A 22,040-nucleotide genomic window follows, 5' to 3' on the forward strand; every position below is an offset into this window, starting at 1 on the left:
ATCAACAGACACATAGGAATATCAAATTAGGATTTATTATAATATTTGCTAAAAGATTAAAAAAAGAATACAAATGCAAACAGCTGCATCCATCAAAAGAAAGCAAAGCAGCACCGAAGATTTAAACGATCTCCCCCTGAAGACAAAGGAACACATGTATAACATATCCAAAAACAACTTACTCTATGGTTAGCAGAACAATAACAAACGCATTAGAACAAAAAATAAAACTTGCAGGATTGTTATAAATGCCCGACCAGATCCCCTATTGCGCAAATCTTTTTAGTCATCAAATTTGAGACACCGTTTTAGAAACGCTTTTTGATTTGTTTCCTCAAATCACAAATAATTGGTTGTTGTTTTTCCACACACACACACACACACACACACACACACACACACACACACACACACACACACACACACACACACACACACACACGCGCACACACACACACACACAAAATAAAAAAAGGTACAGAAAATGGGAAACAAACAAAAAAAAAAAACAACAACAAAAAAGCTTCCTGACAAAAAATTAATGGCCACAAATGAGTTTCCTGGGAGATTATCTCGTGGATTAACCACTGCTATAAAATGTTAATTTTAATCTTGTTTCAAGAATATTTGTTTTGGTAGGTCACTGTAAAATCCATTTCACCCTCAGGAACAAGCAGGTGGATGACTTTGGAAGGTGTCAGGATACTTGGTGACTCAGCGTCTCAATTAAAAATGATATGCCACCTGGCAAACTGATAAAGCGTGACTGCACTTCACTCAAATGTCTTTCTGTGATGCATTTTTAGTTTCCTAATTCACAATGCAGCACACATCCAAAAGTGTTGTTTCAATGTGAGCTTTTATTTATTTTTTTTAACCCATAACCAACTGAGTAGTCAACAACAGGAACATTGACCTACCTTGGGTCAGGTTACGATCTAAATCTGGCCACAATTTTGATATTATTTGATGCGACATTCGATTTGAGAGTGTTTTGTGCCATGAAGTGAAAGGCCTGACAGTAAGGTGAAGCCGCCCCGTGACCTGCCTCCCCTTCCCTGTCTCCATTTGTCCATTTGGGACCGAGCCAACAGTGGAAAACTGGATTTCATTTCGAAGGAACGTTCACGGTTAATTTGTCCTCATTTCTGTCCCTTAAAAACCGGTGCCGCTTTAAACAACATGGCGGAGCATCGCAAAGCGGGGCTTAGTGGGCTGCGTTGGCCGATCGTTCCAGAGTACTTTTAGGCATGTTTTTATGGTTCCTCCATGTTGGATAGTTTGAGTCTGGAAATTGGCAAGAGAATGTGAGCAAGTTAAAAAGTTGACCTAATTGAGGAAAAAGTTGGATTGCATGAGATAACTTACCTCGGCCATCCTGTCATAAAGATAAAGAACAATGAAATTATTGCGGGTTAGCATGCACGTGAGACCCCACCTTGTCCTGACTGGCGACAGCTTTGTTTGTCTACTTTTAATTGCAGTCCTACCTCAAAAGTCAAACACATATCAAGTTCTACCGTCTGGAATCCGACCGGATTCTACCTCCTCACAAATACGGCTCCAAAGTGGAACGCGGAAGTCAAACTTTTGTCAAGATATCAACGATCACAATCTCCGCAGTACGCAACTGAAGGAAAGCGGTCGGTCTTGGATATCGAGCAAACAAAACGCCGTAAAATAAAAGATCTCATTCTCAACATTGTTCTCTCTGAATTTGACAATAAAAGTGCTGTCAGAATAACACACATTTTTTTTCTCAGGAGCAAGGGGGGGGGGGGGGGGGCAAAGACCACCCAAACCTGTTTTGCATTGATCGGTGTTGACATGGCACGCATGGGGGAGATCACATAGGTTTACTTTTTTTTTTTCTCAATCGGACAGCAACAATATCCATATTTGGTGCCAGTGTACCAAAACTGTATTATGACTGTTCTTCACGTCCATTTCTACAGCAACCTCCTATTTGAAACTGGCTGGTCTGGTAGTGATCTGATCTAACACACACTAAGTTCAAATGGAATTCATATCACCCTGTGTGTTTGCTCAGCGTGAAGTCTATCAGATGCTTTTTTGGGGGGAGGGGGGGGGGGGGTGAAACGAATCAGAATAAAGAATGCCGCCGCGCGTGCTGTCTTTTCACTTCACCGTGGAAAGTCCCCTTGTGCTCACGAGCGTGCTACGTGGAGCAAAAATTGTGTGGCGCCTCGGCCTTCAGTGTTTCCTGTTTACTAGCGTCGAACCTCTTGACGACGTACCTCGAGGGATGTTGCCAATCCATATGTTAATAACGGTAGTTCGTTGTAACCATTTCCAATAAAATGGCCGCCAACTATGACGTATAATGCAGTATGAACATTTAGAGATGTGAAAACACGAACACGTAATGCAGTGTAAACATGTCCATTACGTGGATACGGTATGAAGACAAAAATTATTTCTTAAGACGTGAAACAAACAACTACCGTTCCTACTTCATGTTGTCCGTTTTTTCATCAACAATGCCACCTAAAAATCATTGGCGACCATAACTGTATGAGTGCGCCGGATGATGCATAGAACGTGACGAAGCAAGACTTTGGACACAAGCAGGAAGTAAGAGCAAATCAAGTTTCAAAAACAACTCTTTATCTACCGCTGTGTGGAAAGAATTTTTTTGCCATCGTTCCGAGCGCCAGGTTTGAGATACTGAACCAATCTTAAAAAAAAAAAAAAAGAGGTTTCCATCTGTAGAATACCACATCCAGTTCAGATTTATTGTCCAATTAATCGTAGTATGTGTAGCTCCCTGCTTTACCATGTACATTCAACTCCCCTGTGATATGGTCAGATTTTTACTGTTCAATAAAACTCTTGCTCCTGAGATTAACCTGAAAAAAAGTGCTTCTCAAATGACTAAACCGCTCAGCAAAATTATTTCAAGCCTTGCTTTGCACAAAGTTTCACGCTTGAACGCATGTGGCAAATTTGGCCAGTTGCGGATCCCGAGTGATAGCTTGCTAGTCGAATGGGTGCCGATTTATGAATGGAATTCAGAGATACACGTGAGAGGAGGAGGAGAGCGAGTGGGTTCGTACCGTCGTGGCTCCGTTGTTCACGTTGTACGCGTTGCCGGAGCCCCTGAAGATGGCAACAAACAAAGTTAGGGCTTGTTCCGAGGGTGTCACAGTGTGTGTCATTTCGAGTGTACGCGTGTTAACAGGGCCAGTTAAAAAAAAAAAGGGAAATGCTGACTGTACTGCATTAGAATTTCACGGAATCTGTGAAAAAATACCTGGTGGGTTCTTTTACTCTACCATTCATTTTTTTGGGTATGTGTTCCCCTACTGCAGGGGTGTCAAACTGATTTTAGTCGCGGGCAACTTTGGAGTTACGACAGTGAAACCGAATAAATGTTTACTCATCAGGATTCATCGTATTATTACTGGTACGCAACAAATTGATGGATTACTAATTTTGAAATCACTCGTGCAATTATTGTTAAAATGAGTATAAACAGGGAAACAAAGTTATTGCCAAATCTCAACGTTATTTATTGCATATGAAAATTGGACATTTTCATATGCAATAATCTAGTCCCAGATTTTAGCAAGAATTATCAAAGTTGGCACACATGATTCACTTTTGCGGGCCACATAAAATGATCCAGCCCCCGGGCCTCGAGTTCGGCACGTGTGCCCTACTGCAATAATTACCGTAACTTGGCACTGCCTCTTTGAAATTGTACTCACGCCTTTGACCCTCCCCTTTTGCTCTTGATGTCCATTGGGAGGTAATTTGGGATTTCATTATGACAGTGCAGTGCCATGGAATTTGTGCACGCTGAATCGCCATAATTAACCAAAACGTAGATCGCAAATGTTTCTTGAAAAGAAGCGGCAAAAATATAATGAGGAGAAATATCTGCTCTTTGTGGGGTAGAAACCCAAATTTGGTCAATTTCATATTTTTTCACAAATCAATACTATTGGTCGGATAGTCTAAAAATGTTGGAAATGGCTTGCTCTCTTAACGATTCCATGTTAATGGGTCAACAAAGATTTTTGTTTGTTTGTTTTGGTGACGCAAGCCAGAAACCATCGCTATGTGTAAAATGGTTTTCTTCGATACCTTTCTTTGCTAAATGGCTGTTTGAAACGGCTTGGCTGTACTATTTAGTGTGAGGTTTGGAGCAAATCGCCTCAAAAGAATTAGCGACCAAAATGTAGTACGGCATTTGTTTAGTTACTACATGAAATCTTTGTCCTGTGAATGACTGCCGAGTATATCCTCACCGAGGTCAATCGTCTTTGTCGTTTCGCTGAATGCAACTAAAACGATCGCCATCTCTCTAGTCCCAAAGCAATTTCCTTCTTTTGAATGACAAACAACTCGAGGAATGCACTAAGAGGCAGATAAGAGCGCATTTCCATCGCCTCAGTCCGACCGAGCCTCTGTCACTGGTATGTTTGGCAGTGGTAGGTGTGGAAAGAGATAGGTGTGTTCCAAAATATGTGCATACCATTGGGCCATTTCTACACTGGCAAACACGTTACTGTCGTTATCCACGTTATGTCATTTGGCTTTTTTATTATTATTAATTTTTTTTAATACTTAAAATACTTTTAAAGCCCCAATGGCACTTGCTTCCTCCTTTTTGGACGGGCAACACCTACCCTCAAAATTCACCGATCAAGTCTGACAAGTCTCAGTTTTGTCGTTGGAAGGAGTCGACTCGCACGGCAGGCCTCACATTTTCGAATGGAAATAATGAATCAGGTCAAAGGTAATAGTTTTTACAAATTTCTTTTTTTGGGGGGGAAGGGGGGGTCGAGATTGTTCATCCACGAAGCAATCGGCATGCCTTCAAATGCGTGGCAGTGTATGAGCGGATCAGCATTGATGATTTGACTTACTTCTGGCAGTCATTGCAGAGGGCGACCAAACTAATGCTGAGGATGAGGAAGATGATGAGGGAGATGATGCCCACTTCGGCAGACGAAAAAGAAGACATCATATCGACCAATGCAATCGGAGCCATCGCGGAGGCGCTCTGCGAGGAAGCCACACAGAAATGATCGACCGCCATTGAGAAAAACGATCCGACAAGATCATTTTGTCACATCAATGAAGTGTCCCTCTGGAGAATAAATGTCACTCACCAGTGTGTGCTGCTTGACTGGCTGCTGCGTGTCACCAACTGCTGCCAGTCATTCAGCTCCTGTCACAATCTTGCGCGCCGCGACGGGCAGGTCCTTGTAGGAGGGATTCGTTTTCATTGGTGTCCTGCCTGCCTTCAAGGAGGTGCTCGGGGGCTGATAACCAGCCCATTGTACTCATACGCGAGCTGAGAGCAACGCCTCTGCACCTGCAACATACCAGCTTGCACGCGCATTCCAAGCACTGCGGTTTACCCTGGCATTTAAATCGCGCGATATTGCATATCATTAAATATAAGATACAGAATTATTCAATCCATATGGACTGTACGACACCCTACGTTACTTTTGTACACAATTGCAATCAAATTCCCAGCAACCCGGGAAATCGTTGGTTGATTGCAGGCAGCATAATTATCACTCCCAACACCTGCTCAGCTATGTAGTGATACTTGTGCACATTCTTGGGCCGCGTAGCGTTCTGGACCTCGCAAGTGCATTCATAAACTAGTACGGCTCGCAGGAGAGCACAGACCTCCGCCAAGGCAAAACAATCCTGAGCTCGTCTGTTTGATTATAAAATCGAATTTACGAGGCCCCATTCATATCCTGTGGGTCAGTCAGGGGTGTCGCGCTCATTTTTGTCACGGGCCATATTGTAGCTATGGTTTCCCTCATAATATGATTTCGCATATAGGACCATGATGTCGTGGGTCAGATCTGGCCTCGAAATTGACACCTATGCTGCTCGGTGGAGCAGCATTTGTTGCCTCTGCTAGATCAATGTCCCACCCAGGCCTCGCGCTCACTCAAAACAACCGAGGGATACTTCACTCAAGGAAGGTATACCTTCCTTGAGTGAAGTATGATTTTACTCCGAAGCAGAACCTTCAGCATTGTTCATTTGTGGAGTCATACGATAGGATAATGAGCCTCTTACTGGTACAGACAGACACGCCCTTGCGTGTTTGAGGTGCGCCAAGCTAAAGCAAGAAGACTAAGTCAACAGTGAACTGCATTGTACTCTCACTGGGGGCTATAACGTCGGCTATTTACAAAATCCGACTGAGAGTTGACATTTTGGGATAGCTAAGAACATTGCATGTGCAAATCAAACACTTCACCAAGATGACTATTTGACTTTCTATGAAAAAAAAAAAAACCAAAACGACAAGTACGGCATTGAAAAAAATCTGCTTTAGTCATGCTGTTGTCGTTTTTTTCGAACGTATAGCAGTATTGTTCTCTGAATGACTCTGATAAGGAGACAGAGAGGCCAGCTTGTCTGCACCGCTTAATAGAGAGGCTGTGTGCTCGGGGAGGAGTATGGGTCAAAAACAGACCTGGGCATTTTGGCTGACGAGCCTCATTCGGCCGGTCCACAGTCTCCGATAAGCCTCGAGGAGGTTGTTATGAAAGCATGTCAAAATAGCGCAGTGCTTTCATTTCAAACCTACAGCCCTTAGGTCGCAGACTGTCTTCAAGCAGAAGCTGAAGGAGTTCACATAAGACTCCCGCTGAATCCTCAGTTTCATACCTTTCCTCACACACCATCCACAAGCAATCTCACACCCACTGCAGGACACTCCCCCTTTACTTTCCCATTGCATTTTTTCTCTTTTTTTTTTTGCACGCGAACAAGCAAAATAATGTAAACAGGATAAGCTGATGAATTCTTTTAAATGTCAAAAAATGTATAGTAATGCCTTTTATAGAGCAGCAAAGTCACTGGCAACTCGCTCAGCTCAGATTCCTTCAGCAGCAGCAGCGACAGCAATGATTCATTGAGGAAAATTTTGGTGAGTGTTGCGCAACTGTGCCAAATATTTCTTGCTTGAATAAGATGTCAACTTTTTTGCATATTGAAAAATAACCTTGACTCGTCTTTTGTAATACACCACATTTATTTTACATTTAATTGCTGGGTTTTATTATTATATGACTATTTATACACACCGTTCTCTTAATTCTCTCTCCGTTTTTGACCCCGTAGTTGTTTCTGTTTGTGCCTCATTGTTACAAGTGCTGTCAAAATGCAAAACAGGAACAGGGCGGGGAAGGATATACATGCACACCACAGCTGGCTTTCTCCGAATGTCTCCACCAACGTATCCCTCCGCCCGACATAGTCCCAGAAGAGAGCCTCCAGCTGAAACAGGGTGCACAGGGACAAAAGCAGATGAAAGATCTGGTGACCTTGGCCGAGAAAGTCACAGCGGCCTGGGAAGAAGCGTTCGGGTATGGGGCAGGAGAAGAAGACAACGCTCAAAAGTAAAGACGCCATCTGGAGGGCGTGGAAGGGCAGTGAGGGCTCCTCCAGCCAGGACGCCGTTGAAAGCCGGTGAACCACAGGACTGATGTCCAGTAGATATGCGAGGGTGGCGGGGATCAGCTGACAAATTTTACGACCAATAGGATACGGCCGCCGATATCTGGACTTGGCGAAACAGGAGCTGGCGCAGGAAAGCCACCCCAAGAAAGCAGCGCCGGGCAGGAACAGAGAGCCAAAGCAGCTGTCTCTCCATGCCGGCTCAGATACATAAAAATAATGTCCAAGGGAACATCCGTACTGATAAACAGCCACACCCACGTAGTCCATGAAGAACAAAAAATAGTGCGCATGCTCAGAGTGAGACTGAAAGAGATGAGCTGCTGCACTGAAGAACAAATAGGTCAGGGAAGACACAACGAAGAGGCCTAAAGGCAGAGAGGCTGCCGTAAAGGTGTACCCCGTGGCTCCGATTTTAGCCCACCAGCGTTGCAGGATCACAACAGCCGCCAGCAAGTGGGTCCAAACATTAAGGGATTCGTTGTGTCTCTGGAAGAGGCTGAAGAGGTAACAGCGCCACTTCTGATGGACCGGGCGGTATCCCGACAAGATGTAAGGTTCCCGAAACAAGCTGGGGACTTGACTGGAAAGGACAGTGGGGCTAGGCACCGGCAAGGAGGAAGATACGAGGTCACAAAGTCGGGGGAGCCGGACGATCTGCTTTGCGCTTGAGATGAAGGTGCCGATTCGCTTAAGAAACTCTCCCGACATCGCTGGATCTTGCAGATGAAAAGCACGGAAGTGGACAACACTGGGGGGGAAAAAATACAATCGAAAGAAATCAATTGTGAATGAATGGTGATCAGTTCCTCAATGCTACATTCCCACTGCACAAGACCTGTTCAAATCAGCCTAGCTTTACTAGTTATTGATGATTTTCTACAGCAAAAGTACTAGAAAGAACGGTATCTAGTACCTGGCCTGTTGGATTCGGAAGTACGACATAAATGCCCAGTGGTCAAGCAGATTAGTCATTGTGTCCGTATTGAGGATACACAGCTAAAATGACAATAGCGACAACAGAGCTCACTAGCTTGGGACTGGCCACGGCGTTATTATACTTGATGATTTTCACTTTGCTGCAGAGGTCCGCTTTCTGACTTTTCTCTTTCAAAAAGCAAACCTGCATCTTCTTCTGTTGTTCTGTTTGTTGGTTTGACTCGCTCAGACTGAGGTGGTCAATGCAGCTCTTGCGGTTTTCAAATTCTGTGGCACTACTTCAAAGTCGAAAACTGACACAAAGTCAGTACAACCAAACTGGTCCTGTGCAGTGAATGAGCGCCAATCATTCGCAAGGAAGTGGAACAAGGATAATGAATGGATGGCAATTTTCATATTCATAAGGTTAAAATGACTGTCGCATTTGCTTTCAGTTACGCCCGAAACAAATGAACTAAGATCCTTTTTTTTTGGATTCACAAAGAATGCATTCATGGGATTAAAGAGCAAAGAAAAATTGGTCAGCAAATCCACAGCACATGATAATTCCTAACGCAGATGAACAAAAACATGTTTTCTTAATCCACCAATTAACAACGAATAGAGACACATTGAAGGTGACGACGATTGCAGTGACATTCCTTCCCAAGTCTCTTCGGGAAAGGAAATATGCAGTTAAACCAGTAGGTATCACGAACAGATATGCACAAAACAATGTAATCTACTGCGTCAGTAGGGTAAATATACAGCGTAGAAAGAAAGGAGCCACAACCATATCAGGGCGCAAGTGTAATTCCTGCTTTCTACACTTGATGGCTATTCAAACATTTGACATGCACAGGTTAAGTGACTAAAAAACTATGCAACATGTACCGGTAGTAAATAGGAAGCTGTTCAAAACAAGTTCGAAACAGTCGATTTTGCTACGATAAACCAAATAAGATGAGCTGAGCGCACCTGAATGTGTGGATGGCAACCGTCCTCCCGGCAGTTGTCCGTCTTTGCAAGAAGAGGCGAAACACGTTTCATATACAGTTGCCCCCTCCACAGAAGTTCCACAGCTCGAGAATGTCACGCCGTGTGGATGGTTTTATGCTGCATTCCATGAAACTGGAACAAGAAAAGTGCGCCGGTACGCCACTCCAACTGGGCGGTTCAAGTCGCAATTCGGGGGGGGGGGGGGGGGGAACCGATTTCACCGAGTTGCTTCAATCTGACGTCACTCGATGGCGACCTGCAGTGAGACACAGCCCACTTTTCGGATTCCCCAATTTTCTCTTAATCAAACAAAAATAAATAACCGGCAACTGCCCATTAAAAAATGTCACCCCTAATTACGATGGTGTGACATTTAATTAAACAATCTCTCACACTGTTTGGGAAAAGGGATTTATGACGCAAAAGTGCGAGCATTATTATCTTAGCAGTTCTCAAACTAATATTTTGAAATCGATGTAGTGCGGTGCACTACAAGTGTACACTTCCACCATAACGTCATTGCATGAAAATGGAAAATATTTTATGTCGCCATCTCCTGGACAACATTGAAATTGTTTGCATTTTCGTTCAACTTTGCTCGTAGGGAGGATCTGCCTGCAATATTTTCGCGGGAGTTCTTCGTGGGGCTGGGTCACGTGGACACACATAGGACTCTCATTGGATATCTGTTTTAACACGCGTTGAACCCGGAACCTGAAATACCAATCGCGTTGTACGTTGTCTTTACGTCAGGATGCCGTGGCGCGAAAAGGCTTCATTGTGCGGACCGACGGACAGAAGGCTGCGCATCCATTCGAGTTGTTTAGCGTTTATTACGTCGTTTTTCCACCCAAATTTAAACAAACTCTTTCATTATGGCTACAGATGGTGGTGATGATCGCGTGATGAGGGAGGCGCAGAGGGATTATCTGGACTTCCTGGACGATGATGTAAGTTTCATTATATTATGACGTTATTGTCTGCACAAATGAAAGCATGCGGTGCCAACCAAAAGAAGTGACTCTCTTTTCGCACATCTCCCATTATCACACCACAAATACTGCGGAACAATCTACAACGCTTTGCGTGAGTGTGAAAAGGTATAATGTTGCTTAATGTCAGAAAACCGCGATCTATCGTCATCAGCATTTACTTGCACATTTTTGCCCGCTTCAACCACTGCAAATATCAGAACGATCGTCCCAATATTTTAGCTGGGACAGGCTCCAGCACGCCTGCGACCCTCGTGAGGATAAAGCGGTTGAGCTAATTGATGATTGGACGGTAAGCGATATTCTCATTAAGTGGCAATACACTTATGTAGCAAGAGCGTTTAACGTCCATAAAAGTCCAGGCATTGAGGCTATCGTTGATATTTTCAGAGGTTGAAGTGGGCGCAAGAATTTTGGTGAGGATTGATTTTCAGGTTTTATACATTGAACCACGTGAATATTTTTTTTTACATGGAGCGTTTTAGATTGTCCTCATTTCCATATTTTTCTTGATTGTTTTTTTTTCGGGGCGGGGGGGGGGGGGGGCTGTAATTTGTGATGAAACTAAAATGTGAACATTCTTCATATTTCAGCAAGACCAGGGCATTTACCAGAGCAAAGTCCGTGACATGATCAGCGAGAACAAGTCGCGTCTCATCGTCAACATTAACGACCTGAGGAGACGCAACGACGTGCGGGCTGCCAAGTGAGCGGACGTGTTATTAGAATACGATGAACAACAAGCAGACCTGGCTTCAGCGTTTGTGTTTCTCACTGATTTATGGGTTGTTGAGTGTCACGTACTGACCACTTGGGACCTTATGCTAGTTTAAATTGTTGAGATGACATTTGTAATACACATATTTGCCCTGGATGGGACTTGACAAGATATTTTCTACACCAATAGTCATCTCATTTTAGTAGAATTCAATTTGCAGAGACTCCGATTTGGACAATTCTTCACCTACCTTCAAAGGATTTGACTTTGTCCCGGTCCCTTTTCCTCATCGACTTGTGTTGAAGTTGAAACGACAGCTTGCTCAGATGTCTCGCGCCGTCTTCCAGGTTGATGAACAATGCTTTTGAAGAGCTGATGGCCTTCCAGCTGGCCCTGAAGGACCTGGTGGCCTCGGTGGATGCCACCTACGCCAAACAGTACGAGGAGTTCAACATCGGCCTGGAGGGAAGCTTCGGCTCCAAGCACGTCACCCCCAGGACGTTGACGTCGAGGCTGCTGGGCAGTATGGTCTGTGTGGAGGGCATCATAACTAAGTGTGAGTTTCTTTCGGATATCTGTCATGTTTGACGCACACTGTGCAAATTGCTTTCAATTATAATAGCGCTTTGATTTTCCTCAGGTTCTCTTGTGCGCCCCAAAGTGGTGCGCAGCGTCCACTACTGCCCTGCCACCAACAAGACCATGGAGCGGAAGTACACTGATATGACCTCCTTGGATGCGTTCCCTTCTAGTTCCATCTACCCCACAAAGGTATCGAAACGCATGCTCGCTGTTGCTCCCATCTCTCAGTGGGGCGCGCGCGCCCACACACACGTATCGATCATCGAGGTTACCTCTGACAGGACGAGGAGAACAACCCTCTCGAAACGGAGTTCGGTCTGTCCGTCTACAAGGACCACCAAACCATCACGGTGCAGGAGATGCCAGAGAAAGCCCCAGCGGGCCAGTTGCCTCGCTCTGTGGACATCATTCTGGACAACGACCTCGTGGATGTGGTCAAACCGGGAGACAGGGTGCAGGTCATCGGGACGTACCGCTGCCTGCCCGGAAAGAAGGGAGGCTTCACTTCCGGGACGTTCAGGTGAACCGTGTTCTAATGTTCTTTGCTATCACTCACGCAAACCCATTTTCTTGTTTTGATACATTTGCATGTGCAAAGGCATGGCGTTTATGTAAATGCCTGAATTTGTATTCATGGACTCTTTCTTTCATCCCAGGACCATCATGATCGCCTGTCATATCAAACAGATGAGCAAGGAAGCGTCCCCATCCTTCAAAGCTGACGACATCAGCAAAATTCGAAACTTCTGTTGCAATCGGTCTGTGGTAAGTCATTCCGATACGTTTCCAGGCGTGGGGAAGCTTTCTCAACAAGCCAAACCATTTCCAACCTGTTTATAGTTGTCCAATCTAGTGTCTTTGATTAACACGCTCGTCTTTGTGCTTACCTAGAATGTTTTTGATCAGCTGTCTCGCTCGCTGGCCCCCAGCATCCACGGTCACGAGTACATCAAGAAGGCGATTCTCTGCATGCTGCTCGGTGGTGTGGAGAAGGTCCTGGAAAACGGCTCACGAATCAGAGGAGACATAAATATCCTGCTCATCGGTACGAAAAATAAAGCTTTTTCCGGGGGTGGGGGGGGGGGGGGGGGTCATTTTATCCATCGCTGCCTGTTGACAGAAATTGCCATCCAAATGCCTTTGGGCAATGCAAGCCCAGGGGAACTTTGAGGTCAATATCAGGGGCGGGTACTGGACAAAATGTCTCCCCCCCCCCCCCCCCCCCAACTTGAACTCCCCCTTACCTTAAAGTAATGCATTGATCTCTTTCAGGTGACCCTTCCGTTGCCAAGTCTCAGCTTCTGCGTTACGTTCTCCACACCGCACCAAGAGCCATCCCAACCACTGGACGGGGTTCCTCCGGCGTGGGCTTGACCGCCGCTGTCACCACTGACCAGGAAACCGGTAGGAAATGGCACATCCGCCGATTTCCTTTCCGTCCGATCGGATTGATTAATCTTTCCGTCCGCCTCAAGGGGAGCGGCGCCTGGAGGCCGGCGCCATGGTGCTGGCCGATCGCGGCGTGGTGTGCATCGACGAGTTTGACAAGATGTCCGACATGGACCGCACCGCCATCCATGAGGTCATGGAGCAGGGTCGAGTCACCATCGCCAAAGCCGGCATCCACGCCCGCCTGAACGCCCGCTGCTCCGTTCTGGCGGCTGCCAACCCCGTCTACGGCAGGGTGAGTTGCAGGAAGAACCTCATGATGCCTCCTGAACAGGACCCGCTCACCGTACGCCTCTCGGGTCCTCCCAGTACGACCAGTATAAAACCCCCATGGAGAACATCGGACTGCAGGACTCTTTGCTGTCACGTTTCGACCTTCTCTTCATCGTGCTGGATCAGATGGACCCGGAACAGGACCGTGAAATCTCGGACCACGTCCTGAGGATGCACCGCTATCGTGACCCTCGTGAGCAGGAGGGTGCAGGTACTGCGGCTCAGCTTCTGCCAGTCATGAAACATTGGGACGTGCCGCTTATTTTTATTTCTACCTGCTGATTTTTAGCAATGGCTCTGGGTGGCTCAGTCGACGTCCTGGCCACTGAGGATCCGGATGCTGCGGCGCAGGAGCATGAAGAGCTGCAGGTCTACGAGAAGCACAACAACCTACTGCATGGGAACAAAAAAAAGAGGTAGCCTCATCTGCTATGAGCTTGACACAAAACACATCTAGCATGAGCTTGATTTGAAAGATATCACATTATTTAATAAACTGTGTCATTTCATTTTACCTTATTTGAACCCCAGTGTTGCGTTGACAGTGCAGCAATAAGTCATGAAGTTGCTTTCTCATTCTCTCCGTTTCAGAGAGAGGATCGTGAGCAAGGAATTCATGAGGAAGTACATCCACATCGCCAAAGGGGTGACGCCGGTGCTGACGGAAGAGGCGGCCAATCACATTGCGGAAGAGTACTCGAGGCTGAGGAGCCAGGAGCAGCTGGGCGCCGATATTGCCAGGGTGAGCAGTCGAGCTGAAAAATAATCATGTTTTAAAGATGGGGGCAGGGGGGCTTGCCGAGTGAATCATAATACAGAACGTACGGTGCAAAATACATCTAAAAGTCAATGAAAATGAATAAATAAGGTGGGGGGGACACAAATGATGAATTGTACTATTTTGAGAAAGATTGAACGAACAGCAACAAACAAACCCATGATTATGAATAACTATTTACAAAAAAAAAATAGCACCTCAAGGCATGCTGGGCACTCTTTTTAAGCGACACGAGGCTTGCACAGCAGTTTGTGTTTTGAGCCCCCCCCCCCCCCCCCCCCCCCCAATCTTCTCCACTAAATTGTCTTTTTGGTGCGGAGCTCGGCCGCCGTGTTCAGTGTCCTGTCTCTGCCTCAGACATCCCCGGTGACGGCCCGAACACTGGAGACTCTGATCCGCCTGTCCACGGCTCACGCCAAGGCCCGCATGAGCAAAGTCGTGGAGATGGAGGACTCGGAGGTTGCGGTTGAGCTCGTCCAGTTCGCCTACTTCAAGAAGGTGCGTGCTGATCAAGCGAACGTGTCGCGTAGCGCAAGTCGGGACGTTTGAGCGGCGGGTGACAAACGTGTTTTTTTGATGCAGGTTCTCGAGAAAGAAAAGAAGCGCTCCAGAAAGGAGCATGCTTCTGGCTCAGACGAGGAGGAAGACGAAGAGGTCGCATCTACTCAGCAGTCACAGAGATCTCAGAGAAAGAGGTAGATAAATTCTGGTATCTTTGCACACAGCTTAGATAGTCTGTCCTTGCAGCACCTAACAATAACTTATGCGTCCTGAAGGGTGCGCCGCGGGTCACAGGGCAGCGAGCCGTACAGTCCATACGACTTCACTGAAGAGCAGGATGTTCCTGACAGTAAGACTTTCTTCACACTTGGATGCTTTTGATCCCTCCTCAGGCACAGTGGCTGTTTTTTTTTTTTTTATCTCTCCTGGTGCTAAGAGGGGCACTGACTGATATCTACACTACACTATTTATGAATTTTTTTCCTTGGAAGTCTCACGTTGTCAATTGCACCGTTCAGTTCAGGTCGCCACCGTGAAAAAGCCCAAGCAGGTGGAAGAGGAACAAATGGATACCTCAACGGCTGATGGCTCTGAGCTCCCTTCTGAAAGGTGAGCGCTTCTTTTCGACATGTCAAAAACAACAAAAAAAGATGAACTCCAGGTGAATAGGACATGATATGACTTTTGGCTTTCTCCCGCTAGGCTGAAGGAGTTCAAGTCCTCCCTGTTTGCCGTGTTCCAGTCAGCTCACGCTCAGTCGGTAAAGATGCAAGCGCTGATGGAGGGTGTCAACAAAGAACGTCAGGTGCGCTTCACGGAAGCGGAGGTCCGCGCCGCTTTGACTCGCATGCAGGACGACAATCAGGTCATGGTGGCTGATGACATCATCTTCCTCATCTGAGAGCAGGCGAAAGACCGCCAGTCGGTCGTGTTCAATGGACTTCTAAAGAAGATGCGTTTCTGCGGTTTCTCCGGCCTTTTCTATTCATACTTTTCATAACAGCGCAGCCGTTTGAAATTGTGACAGTGTTTCTACATTGGAGTGCATCTGCTCAACTGTTTGGTTTATGATTACTTTGAGTAAACTGTCATATATCATCTGCCATTCAATATACTATTTCCCCCCTTCATATTTTGTAAATAGAGTGGAAGCAATAAAAAGTGAAGAATAAAATAGTACACTATTCTTTTTTTCAGTGAAATGCCATTTCAACTTTTCAACCGTGTTTTCATTTCTTTTACATAAGGCATTGTGTGTAGGTTTAAAAATAGTTAGTCAAACCTCGCTCCAACGGAGATAGACACCGCTTTTCGACCCCAACAAACTTCGATGTAGTATATCTATGAAATATGTGTAGCATATTTCAGTCAAAGGCTTTCCTTGCTTGACCTTTGATTGACAGCCGAGTCTTGCTTGTGGGCGAACAATCTCACGAGCCACCTTTGATGATATTGTTTGAACAGAGCGAGTGACTAAGCAAGCAACAATGGACAAACATGTCATAATCGTGAGGCTAGCCGGCTACATACATTCATTTATAAATGGCAAATCGAGTTTACAAATATTGAATTTACTCACTGAAAACAGCCGGTAGTCGCCGGAAGTCCTGCCCATTGAACGGATGTGTGGCTTCTTCTTGTCTTGTGCCAAGTCTTTGGCGGATTACGTCTCCTTGGTGCATATCGCCACCTACTGTACAGGAGATCGCAAAGGCATTTTGGCAAGAGTTGTTTTCGCATGGCGGGCGGCACGGTGGTCGCACACCCAGAGATCGTGGGGCCAGTTTATATCACAGACAATATTCTTGTAATATTTATTTTGTGTTGTAAAAATCGGACTTAATTCTTGGATCCCACCCCACAGGGTTATTCCTGTGGCCGTTTTTCTTTTCTTGTGCATATATGACTTTATTCTCTTCATATTTAAAGACTTTCCTCTTCTAAGTTTGTTTTCTTTCTTACCTGTTCATCATTTCACGACTTTGAATATGAATACAGATTCACTGGTGCAGATAATACATCAATAGAAATAATGACAACCACAGCCACATGAGCGTTCAATCAAGCAGTTTTTTTATACTGACCAATGACCATGCCAAATGGATACACTCAAATCGTCACACGTTTCCAAATTACTGTGCAAACATTTTCAGCGTTTCAAAAAAAGCGGTATTCAACAACTCAAGCAAATGACATCAATCTTTTCTGATCTTTTTCTTTTCTTTGTATCTTTCACAAACTGACAGAGCACAGTGACACATGCCAAAGATGAATTCCAACAAACCTGTCCATTGAACCCCAAAACTTGGCTGACAAATCGTTATACACTGCATGCTTATTTTGGTTGTCGTGTATGAACGTGTGCTTCTGAGTTGTGCTTGATAAAGTAAGAGTGCAATTCGTGCTATAAATGTCATAGACGGATTAACAACTACACAACATGGAATGACCTAAAAGACCCTGAAAATTGCAAAATACAGCAGTTTGAACTCCCCCGACCCAATTTCTTCTCTCGATATCCCTAAACAGTGTGATAAATCCCAAATGGTGACAAAATCTAACATGAAATTCATTATTTTCACATTTGACTCCCTGGTAAGAATGCCTTCAATTTATATACAGAAAGCGCAAAAGCTGAATGTGTGTGCTCGCTAATTTCGTTGACCCTGCTACTCACTACATAGGCAGCTAGCCCCAAGCTATGAAAAAAAAAAACAAAGAACCAAGCGGAGCAATTTAGATCTTAAAAAACGCAAGGAGAAAAAAAAATACTTCATTTTGATCCTTTTACTCTTATTCAATTATTTGCTTGATATTTTTAGGTTCTTGAAGTTTCCGAGGAAAACGACTCCAACTGCACCTTCCTCTACTCATTTGTTGTTTTAGATGACATCATGAGGAAGTATCACTAAGGCTTCTGGAAAAAAAAAAATTGCAAACACATCCATCCTCTCTATTCGATACATGAAATTTGTTCCACACCAAGCGTTTTTTTTTTTTTAAAGCTTTTTTGTACAGCTCGTTCTGACACGCATCAATATGAACGTCTTACTTCTCCCATCTTTTGAATTGCTTTATGAGTTCTTTTTTTTTCTCCTGGATCTCTTTCGTATTCCTGAATTAGAAAAAAAATAATAATCCAACACAAACCATCTCTAGTCTGCTCTCAATGGACCTCGTCGTCCTCTCCTTATTCTCTCTCTACGGGCATCTATCGGCAGGCCTCCTCCTTCAGCTCCTTGTTCTTCCTCACCTCCTCCGCATGTTTGTCCTGCCGAGCAAACGGAGCGACAACGGCGGCACAATTGAATGAACACGTTCACGTCAATGAAGGGAGAAGCCAGTTTCGCAGCAAAAGTCTCCGAGAACAAGCGAGCTGGTAAGGTGTCATCGGTACCTTCTCCTGCAGCCTCTCCAACATGGCGGCCAACAAGGCCTCCCTGTTCTCCTTGTTTGCCTCCATCTTCTGCTCCAGCTTCTCCTTGGCATTCTTGATGAAATTGTTGTTCTCCTCAAAGGCCTTCTGGATCACCCCTCGCTCGTGCTCCCTCTTCTCGGCCAGGTGCTTCAGCAGCTCCGCCTCCTGACACTGCCGGCACAGGAACAATGAATGAGATGCAGTCAACGGGCCATGTCACAACATCTCCATCCAGTCATTTTGTGTCGCGTATGTCCTCAATCCCAGTTGACTTTGGAAAAAAAAAGTTTGCTTTGGTGCTGCTGGTAGACTTTGTCTGTGACCAGCGGCATGCTGAGGAAAACAGAACATATAGCCGCAGTAAATATAATGCTGCATCACAAGTGATGAAAAAAATGGTACGGGGCTGGAATTTCTCTTTGCTCGCCTTTCGCTCTCCTCATTGAAATGAGTGACGATGTGCACCCGTGTGCGCGTGTGTGCGCGCGATTGGTCTTTTTATGCCTGTCTTTTCATCGCTCCAGTCTCCCATTTCCTCCCTTTATTCCCCTCCGTCCCATCACACCCTCCCTCAATGCTCTTATCAGCAAAGCAACCGCTTCCCTTTATAAATCAGCCGACACACAAGGGCCAAATTAATGCCAAGGTTACACTTTAGTCTTTGGGTTTGCCCATCTGGCTTTGTCAAAGCCGTCTTCACCGACAAGTCCACTGCCATATAGCTGGAGATTTCTTTTGCAATTTATTAACGCTAACTTATATTTGACTCATTAACAATCCTTAAGAAAAGCTTTTCGGAGATGTCCTGTACCTATTTAGAAATTAATCAAGCACGATTTTCCCTTTTGCCACCTTTCGTCTTTCCTCGGCGGCCTCCAGCTTCTTCTGGATCTCCTCCAGGGACGGGTCCCTGCGCTGGGGCATGGTCGCATTGAGCTCCGGTAAGCCGTCAAACGACGGCGGCTTAAGGATGACCTCGAAGGCCTGACCCGACGCCCTCTTGTTTAACTCTTTGACCTCCACGTCCTTGATGGCGCTCCATCCCAGATCCACTGCGTCTGAAACGTAGCGATTCATGATCGTCACTTTATGCTATCGTTCATGTTAGTTGATGTTGAGGCGGTATATATATTTTTTTACCCTCGGCCTTGTACGTGGCCTTCTCCACATTCTGTGGCCTGAAGCAGGCGCAAAACAGAGACACCAGAGGGAGCTCTTTCACCTTCTCTTTGTAGGCTGGATACAGAGAAACAAGTACATTTTTTTACAGTCAGACCAACCGCACGTGTTCGTTCGCATCATCAAAATGACAGTCTTACCTGCGAGAGTCATCTTCTCGGTGCTTACGTAGCTTTTCAAAGATGTTCCTTTTCAGTCTGCAGGGAAACAGGCATCAATGAAGCATCTCAAAGGTCACACGATGAACCAGATTAAATAACTGAATTAAAAAAAAAAACCCCAAAAAGAATGAACACAAGTGCAATCTTGCAAATGCATCCAGGTTTCATCTGAACAATGGGAGAAAGTGAAAGATAAAACTGCAGGGAGATAAATCAGTTCTCCGGCCAGGGAGCTCCTGACGTTTTAATTAAAGACGGAGAGAAGCCAACCGAGGAAGTGACAATGAATAATGAATTACGCGCACACACGCTCGCTAGCTCCTAAATATTGGTGTTTTTTTTTTTTTTTTTAGGGGAAATGTTGAATAATCATCATTTGGGCACCACCCCCAGAGTAACGACAAGAATTTCGATCCTTAAATCCCAGCAGGGACGCACACCACTATCACACAGATAGAAAGGATACTATAACTGACCAGATGGAACACGGACCAAAATAAAGCAACCCACCACATGCTAAAAACTGCTAAAAATTCAACATGGTCTTGTTGTGTTTTAGTACCGTAACTACTCGATGCTTTTTTCTTCTTTTTTTTTTGCAGGGAAGTCGACTTCAAATCTTGAGAAGTGATTGAAACTTTTATGCAATCAGCAACTGCGATAAAAGTGGAAGGAAAGTGTTAGGCTTCCTGTGTCTGTTTTCCTGTACCCGTGTGTGCGTGTGCGTGTGCGTGTGTGTGTGTGTGTGTCACCCACCCCAGATTTTGACTTCCCACATGAAAAAAAGAAAAGAAGTCATGCATTTTAGGTGAACTGAAGACTGTAACTTGTCCACAGATGTCAATGACCGTGAGAATGGTTGTTTCCTTACAAGTGGCTGGCGATCAACTCAACTCGCAACCAGGCCAGGATGTACCCTGCTTAGCACCCAAAAGTCAGCCGGGATAGGCTCCAGCTCACTGGCCTCCCTTGTGAGGCCAAGAGGTGTAGAAAGCGGATGGTTAGATAGGGAGCAGTTTTCTTCTTCGAATGTGGAAGGAGTGTCCATTTTTAAGTGGTTGGGGTGAAGGAGCTTTTGACAACTCCGTTTTGGAGTCATATTAGACAATTACAATTCAACTGAAATCGCAGGTGGGAGGCACGGTGGGCGGCTGGTGAGCACGTCCGCCTCACAGTGTGCACGGGTACAAGAGTTGGATTCTGGCTCCGGCCTCCCTGTGTTGAGTTTGCATGTTCTCCCCGTGCCTGCGTGGGTTTTCTCCGTGTCAGAGATTTTCTCGGACAAAGTTAAAGAAATGACTCGGCACACAGGAAAATTGTCTTCAATATCAGCGGGAGCGGATCTCTGAGAGCGAACGACGGTTAGTTGCTCCGCGATCACACTCTCCGTCCCGCCACCGCGAGTTCGACATTTTATTGTAACATATGCAAAATACAAGAAAAACACTGCCCCCGATGTTTGCGTGCCGCACCCCCGGTCCGGCTCCTCGGTAGTGATTGGTTACCTGTTTTTCAAACTTGAACCACCAGTACATTGGCGCCTTTTCTGGCTGGTCTACATCGAATTAGCATGTTGTAGACTTTGCGGATGGTCAATGTCGTCTGGGCGCGACGGGTGTTCTCAACTCGTCTTTTGTTGCTCAACCGCTGTTCCCGAATTATTCATTCCCCTTTTGTGACCGAGTGTCGCCTTCTCCCCTGTGGTTGTCCACCTGTATTGACGTGCTAATTGTGGACTTCAACAGTCCCCCGGCCAGATGGCCGGCGCCTTTGTGTGCAGGCATTTGGGGGTGCTGGATACGCACCCAAACGCTTCGATGTGCCCAAATTAAATGAAACTTTAAACATGATACAATTTTGTTCATAGATTCCTCTAACACTCCGGGTACTCCGCTTTCGTCCCACATTCCAAAAACATGCATGGCAGGTTGATGGAACACTCTAACCTGTCCCTAGGTGTGAGCGTGAGCACAAATGGTTGTTCGTGCCCTGCGATTGGTTGGCAACCAGTTCAAGGTGTCCCCCGCCTACAGCCCCAAGACGGCTCCGGCACGCCCCGCGACCCTTGTGGGGATTTCGTCTATCTTTTCAAAAAAAAAAAGGTTTAAGAGTTTATTATTGTAAACTAATTCTCCCAATGTTTTCAAGACAATATACTGACTTTCTCAAGTGCACGTCGTCCAATCATTATGAACAGTTATTAAAATACAGCCCATAACACTCATAAAGTGGGACAATTTCAAGTCAGTGCAGCCATTTTTTTTAATTGTACAAAACATCCCTTGCTAATTAAATATACACCCACCAGCGATGATTCCATTTTTTATCTTTTAACCACCATGAGCACAGAAACCTCCGCACAGCCTTTTTGCTGCATACACTTGCATCACATGCAGCCTCTTTCAGACTCACACTTCCTTTACTCCCCCAAATCAGACACAAAGCCACTTCTCCACATATGGATTATTCATATGAAATGACACCCACTTTGTGGGTACGCCGAGTTCTCACCATTCTCCCCACCTACACCCCCGATTCAATCCCCGCGGATGAAATCACATATTTGAGTCAAGATATCAAAACTCTTCAATCAACGACCTCAATG

General features: G+C 45.4%; 3 protein-coding genes across 5 annotated transcripts in view; 1 reads left to right on the forward strand and 2 right to left on the reverse strand.

Annotated features, from left to right (window-relative positions):
* Positions 1-16: 16 nt before the first annotated feature.
* Positions 17-9,513, reverse strand: paqr8 (progestin and adipoQ receptor family member VIII). 2 transcript variants are annotated; one of them, XM_086099741.1, is made up of 5 exons: positions 9,364-9,513; positions 5,142-8,218; positions 4,896-5,032; positions 3,078-3,120; positions 17-1,378 (listed from the first exon to the last, which is right to left on the reverse strand). In XM_086099741.1, the coding sequence occupies exon 2, from the start codon at positions 8,176-8,178 to the stop codon at positions 7,102-7,104; it is 1,077 nt and encodes a 358-aa protein (XP_085955867.1). In that variant the 5' UTR covers positions 8,179-8,218; positions 9,364-9,513; the 3' UTR covers positions 17-1,378; positions 3,078-3,120; positions 4,896-5,032; positions 5,142-7,101. The 2 variants fall into 2 exon arrangements, with proteins under 2 accessions (XP_085955867.1, XP_085955868.1); XM_086099742.1 differs by lacking the exon at positions 9,364-9,513 and having other exon boundaries at positions 5,142-9,357.
* A 439-nt stretch (positions 9,514-9,952) lies between these two features.
* Positions 9,953-15,850, forward strand: mcm3 (minichromosome maintenance complex component 3). The gene is made up of 17 exons (XM_086099732.1): positions 9,953-10,334; positions 10,970-11,082; positions 11,442-11,650; positions 11,735-11,865; positions 11,958-12,196; positions 12,333-12,441; positions 12,568-12,721; positions 12,949-13,080; positions 13,152-13,360; positions 13,435-13,609; positions 13,688-13,814; positions 13,990-14,140; positions 14,534-14,674; positions 14,759-14,871; positions 14,953-15,026; positions 15,196-15,286; positions 15,380-15,850. The coding sequence occupies exons 1-17, from the start codon at positions 10,260-10,262 to the stop codon at positions 15,576-15,578; spliced, it is 2,442 nt and encodes an 813-aa protein (XP_085955858.1). The 5' UTR covers positions 9,953-10,259; the 3' UTR covers positions 15,579-15,850.
* An 879-nt stretch (positions 15,851-16,729) lies between these two features.
* Positions 16,730-22,040, reverse strand: part of stmn4 (stathmin-like 4) — a 38,165-nt gene continuing 32,854 nt past the window's right edge. Inside the window, exons 5-10 of one of the 2 annotated variants that reach the window (XM_086099745.1) lie at positions 20,307-20,403; positions 19,415-19,471; positions 19,236-19,331; positions 18,948-19,153; positions 18,075-18,266; positions 16,730-17,948 (exon numbers count right to left, since the gene is read on the reverse strand). In XM_086099745.1, coding sequence (XP_085955871.1) covers positions 17,889-17,948; positions 18,075-18,266; positions 18,948-19,153; positions 19,236-19,331; positions 19,415-19,427 — 567 coding nt within the window. In that variant the 5' untranslated portion in view covers positions 19,428-19,471; positions 20,307-20,403 and the 3' untranslated portion in view covers positions 16,730-17,888. The remainder of the gene's footprint in view (positions 17,949-18,074; positions 18,267-18,947; positions 19,154-19,235; positions 19,332-19,414; positions 19,472-20,306; positions 20,404-22,040) is intronic. The other variant, XM_086099744.1, reaches the window with a different exon arrangement.

Source organism: Hippocampus guttulatus, chromosome 20 (assembly GCF_054856545.1).
Source record: "Hippocampus guttulatus isolate MCC_2025c chromosome 20, RoL_Hgut_1.0, whole genome shotgun sequence".
NCBI lineage: Eukaryota > Metazoa > Chordata > Actinopteri > Syngnathiformes > Syngnathidae > Hippocampus > Hippocampus guttulatus.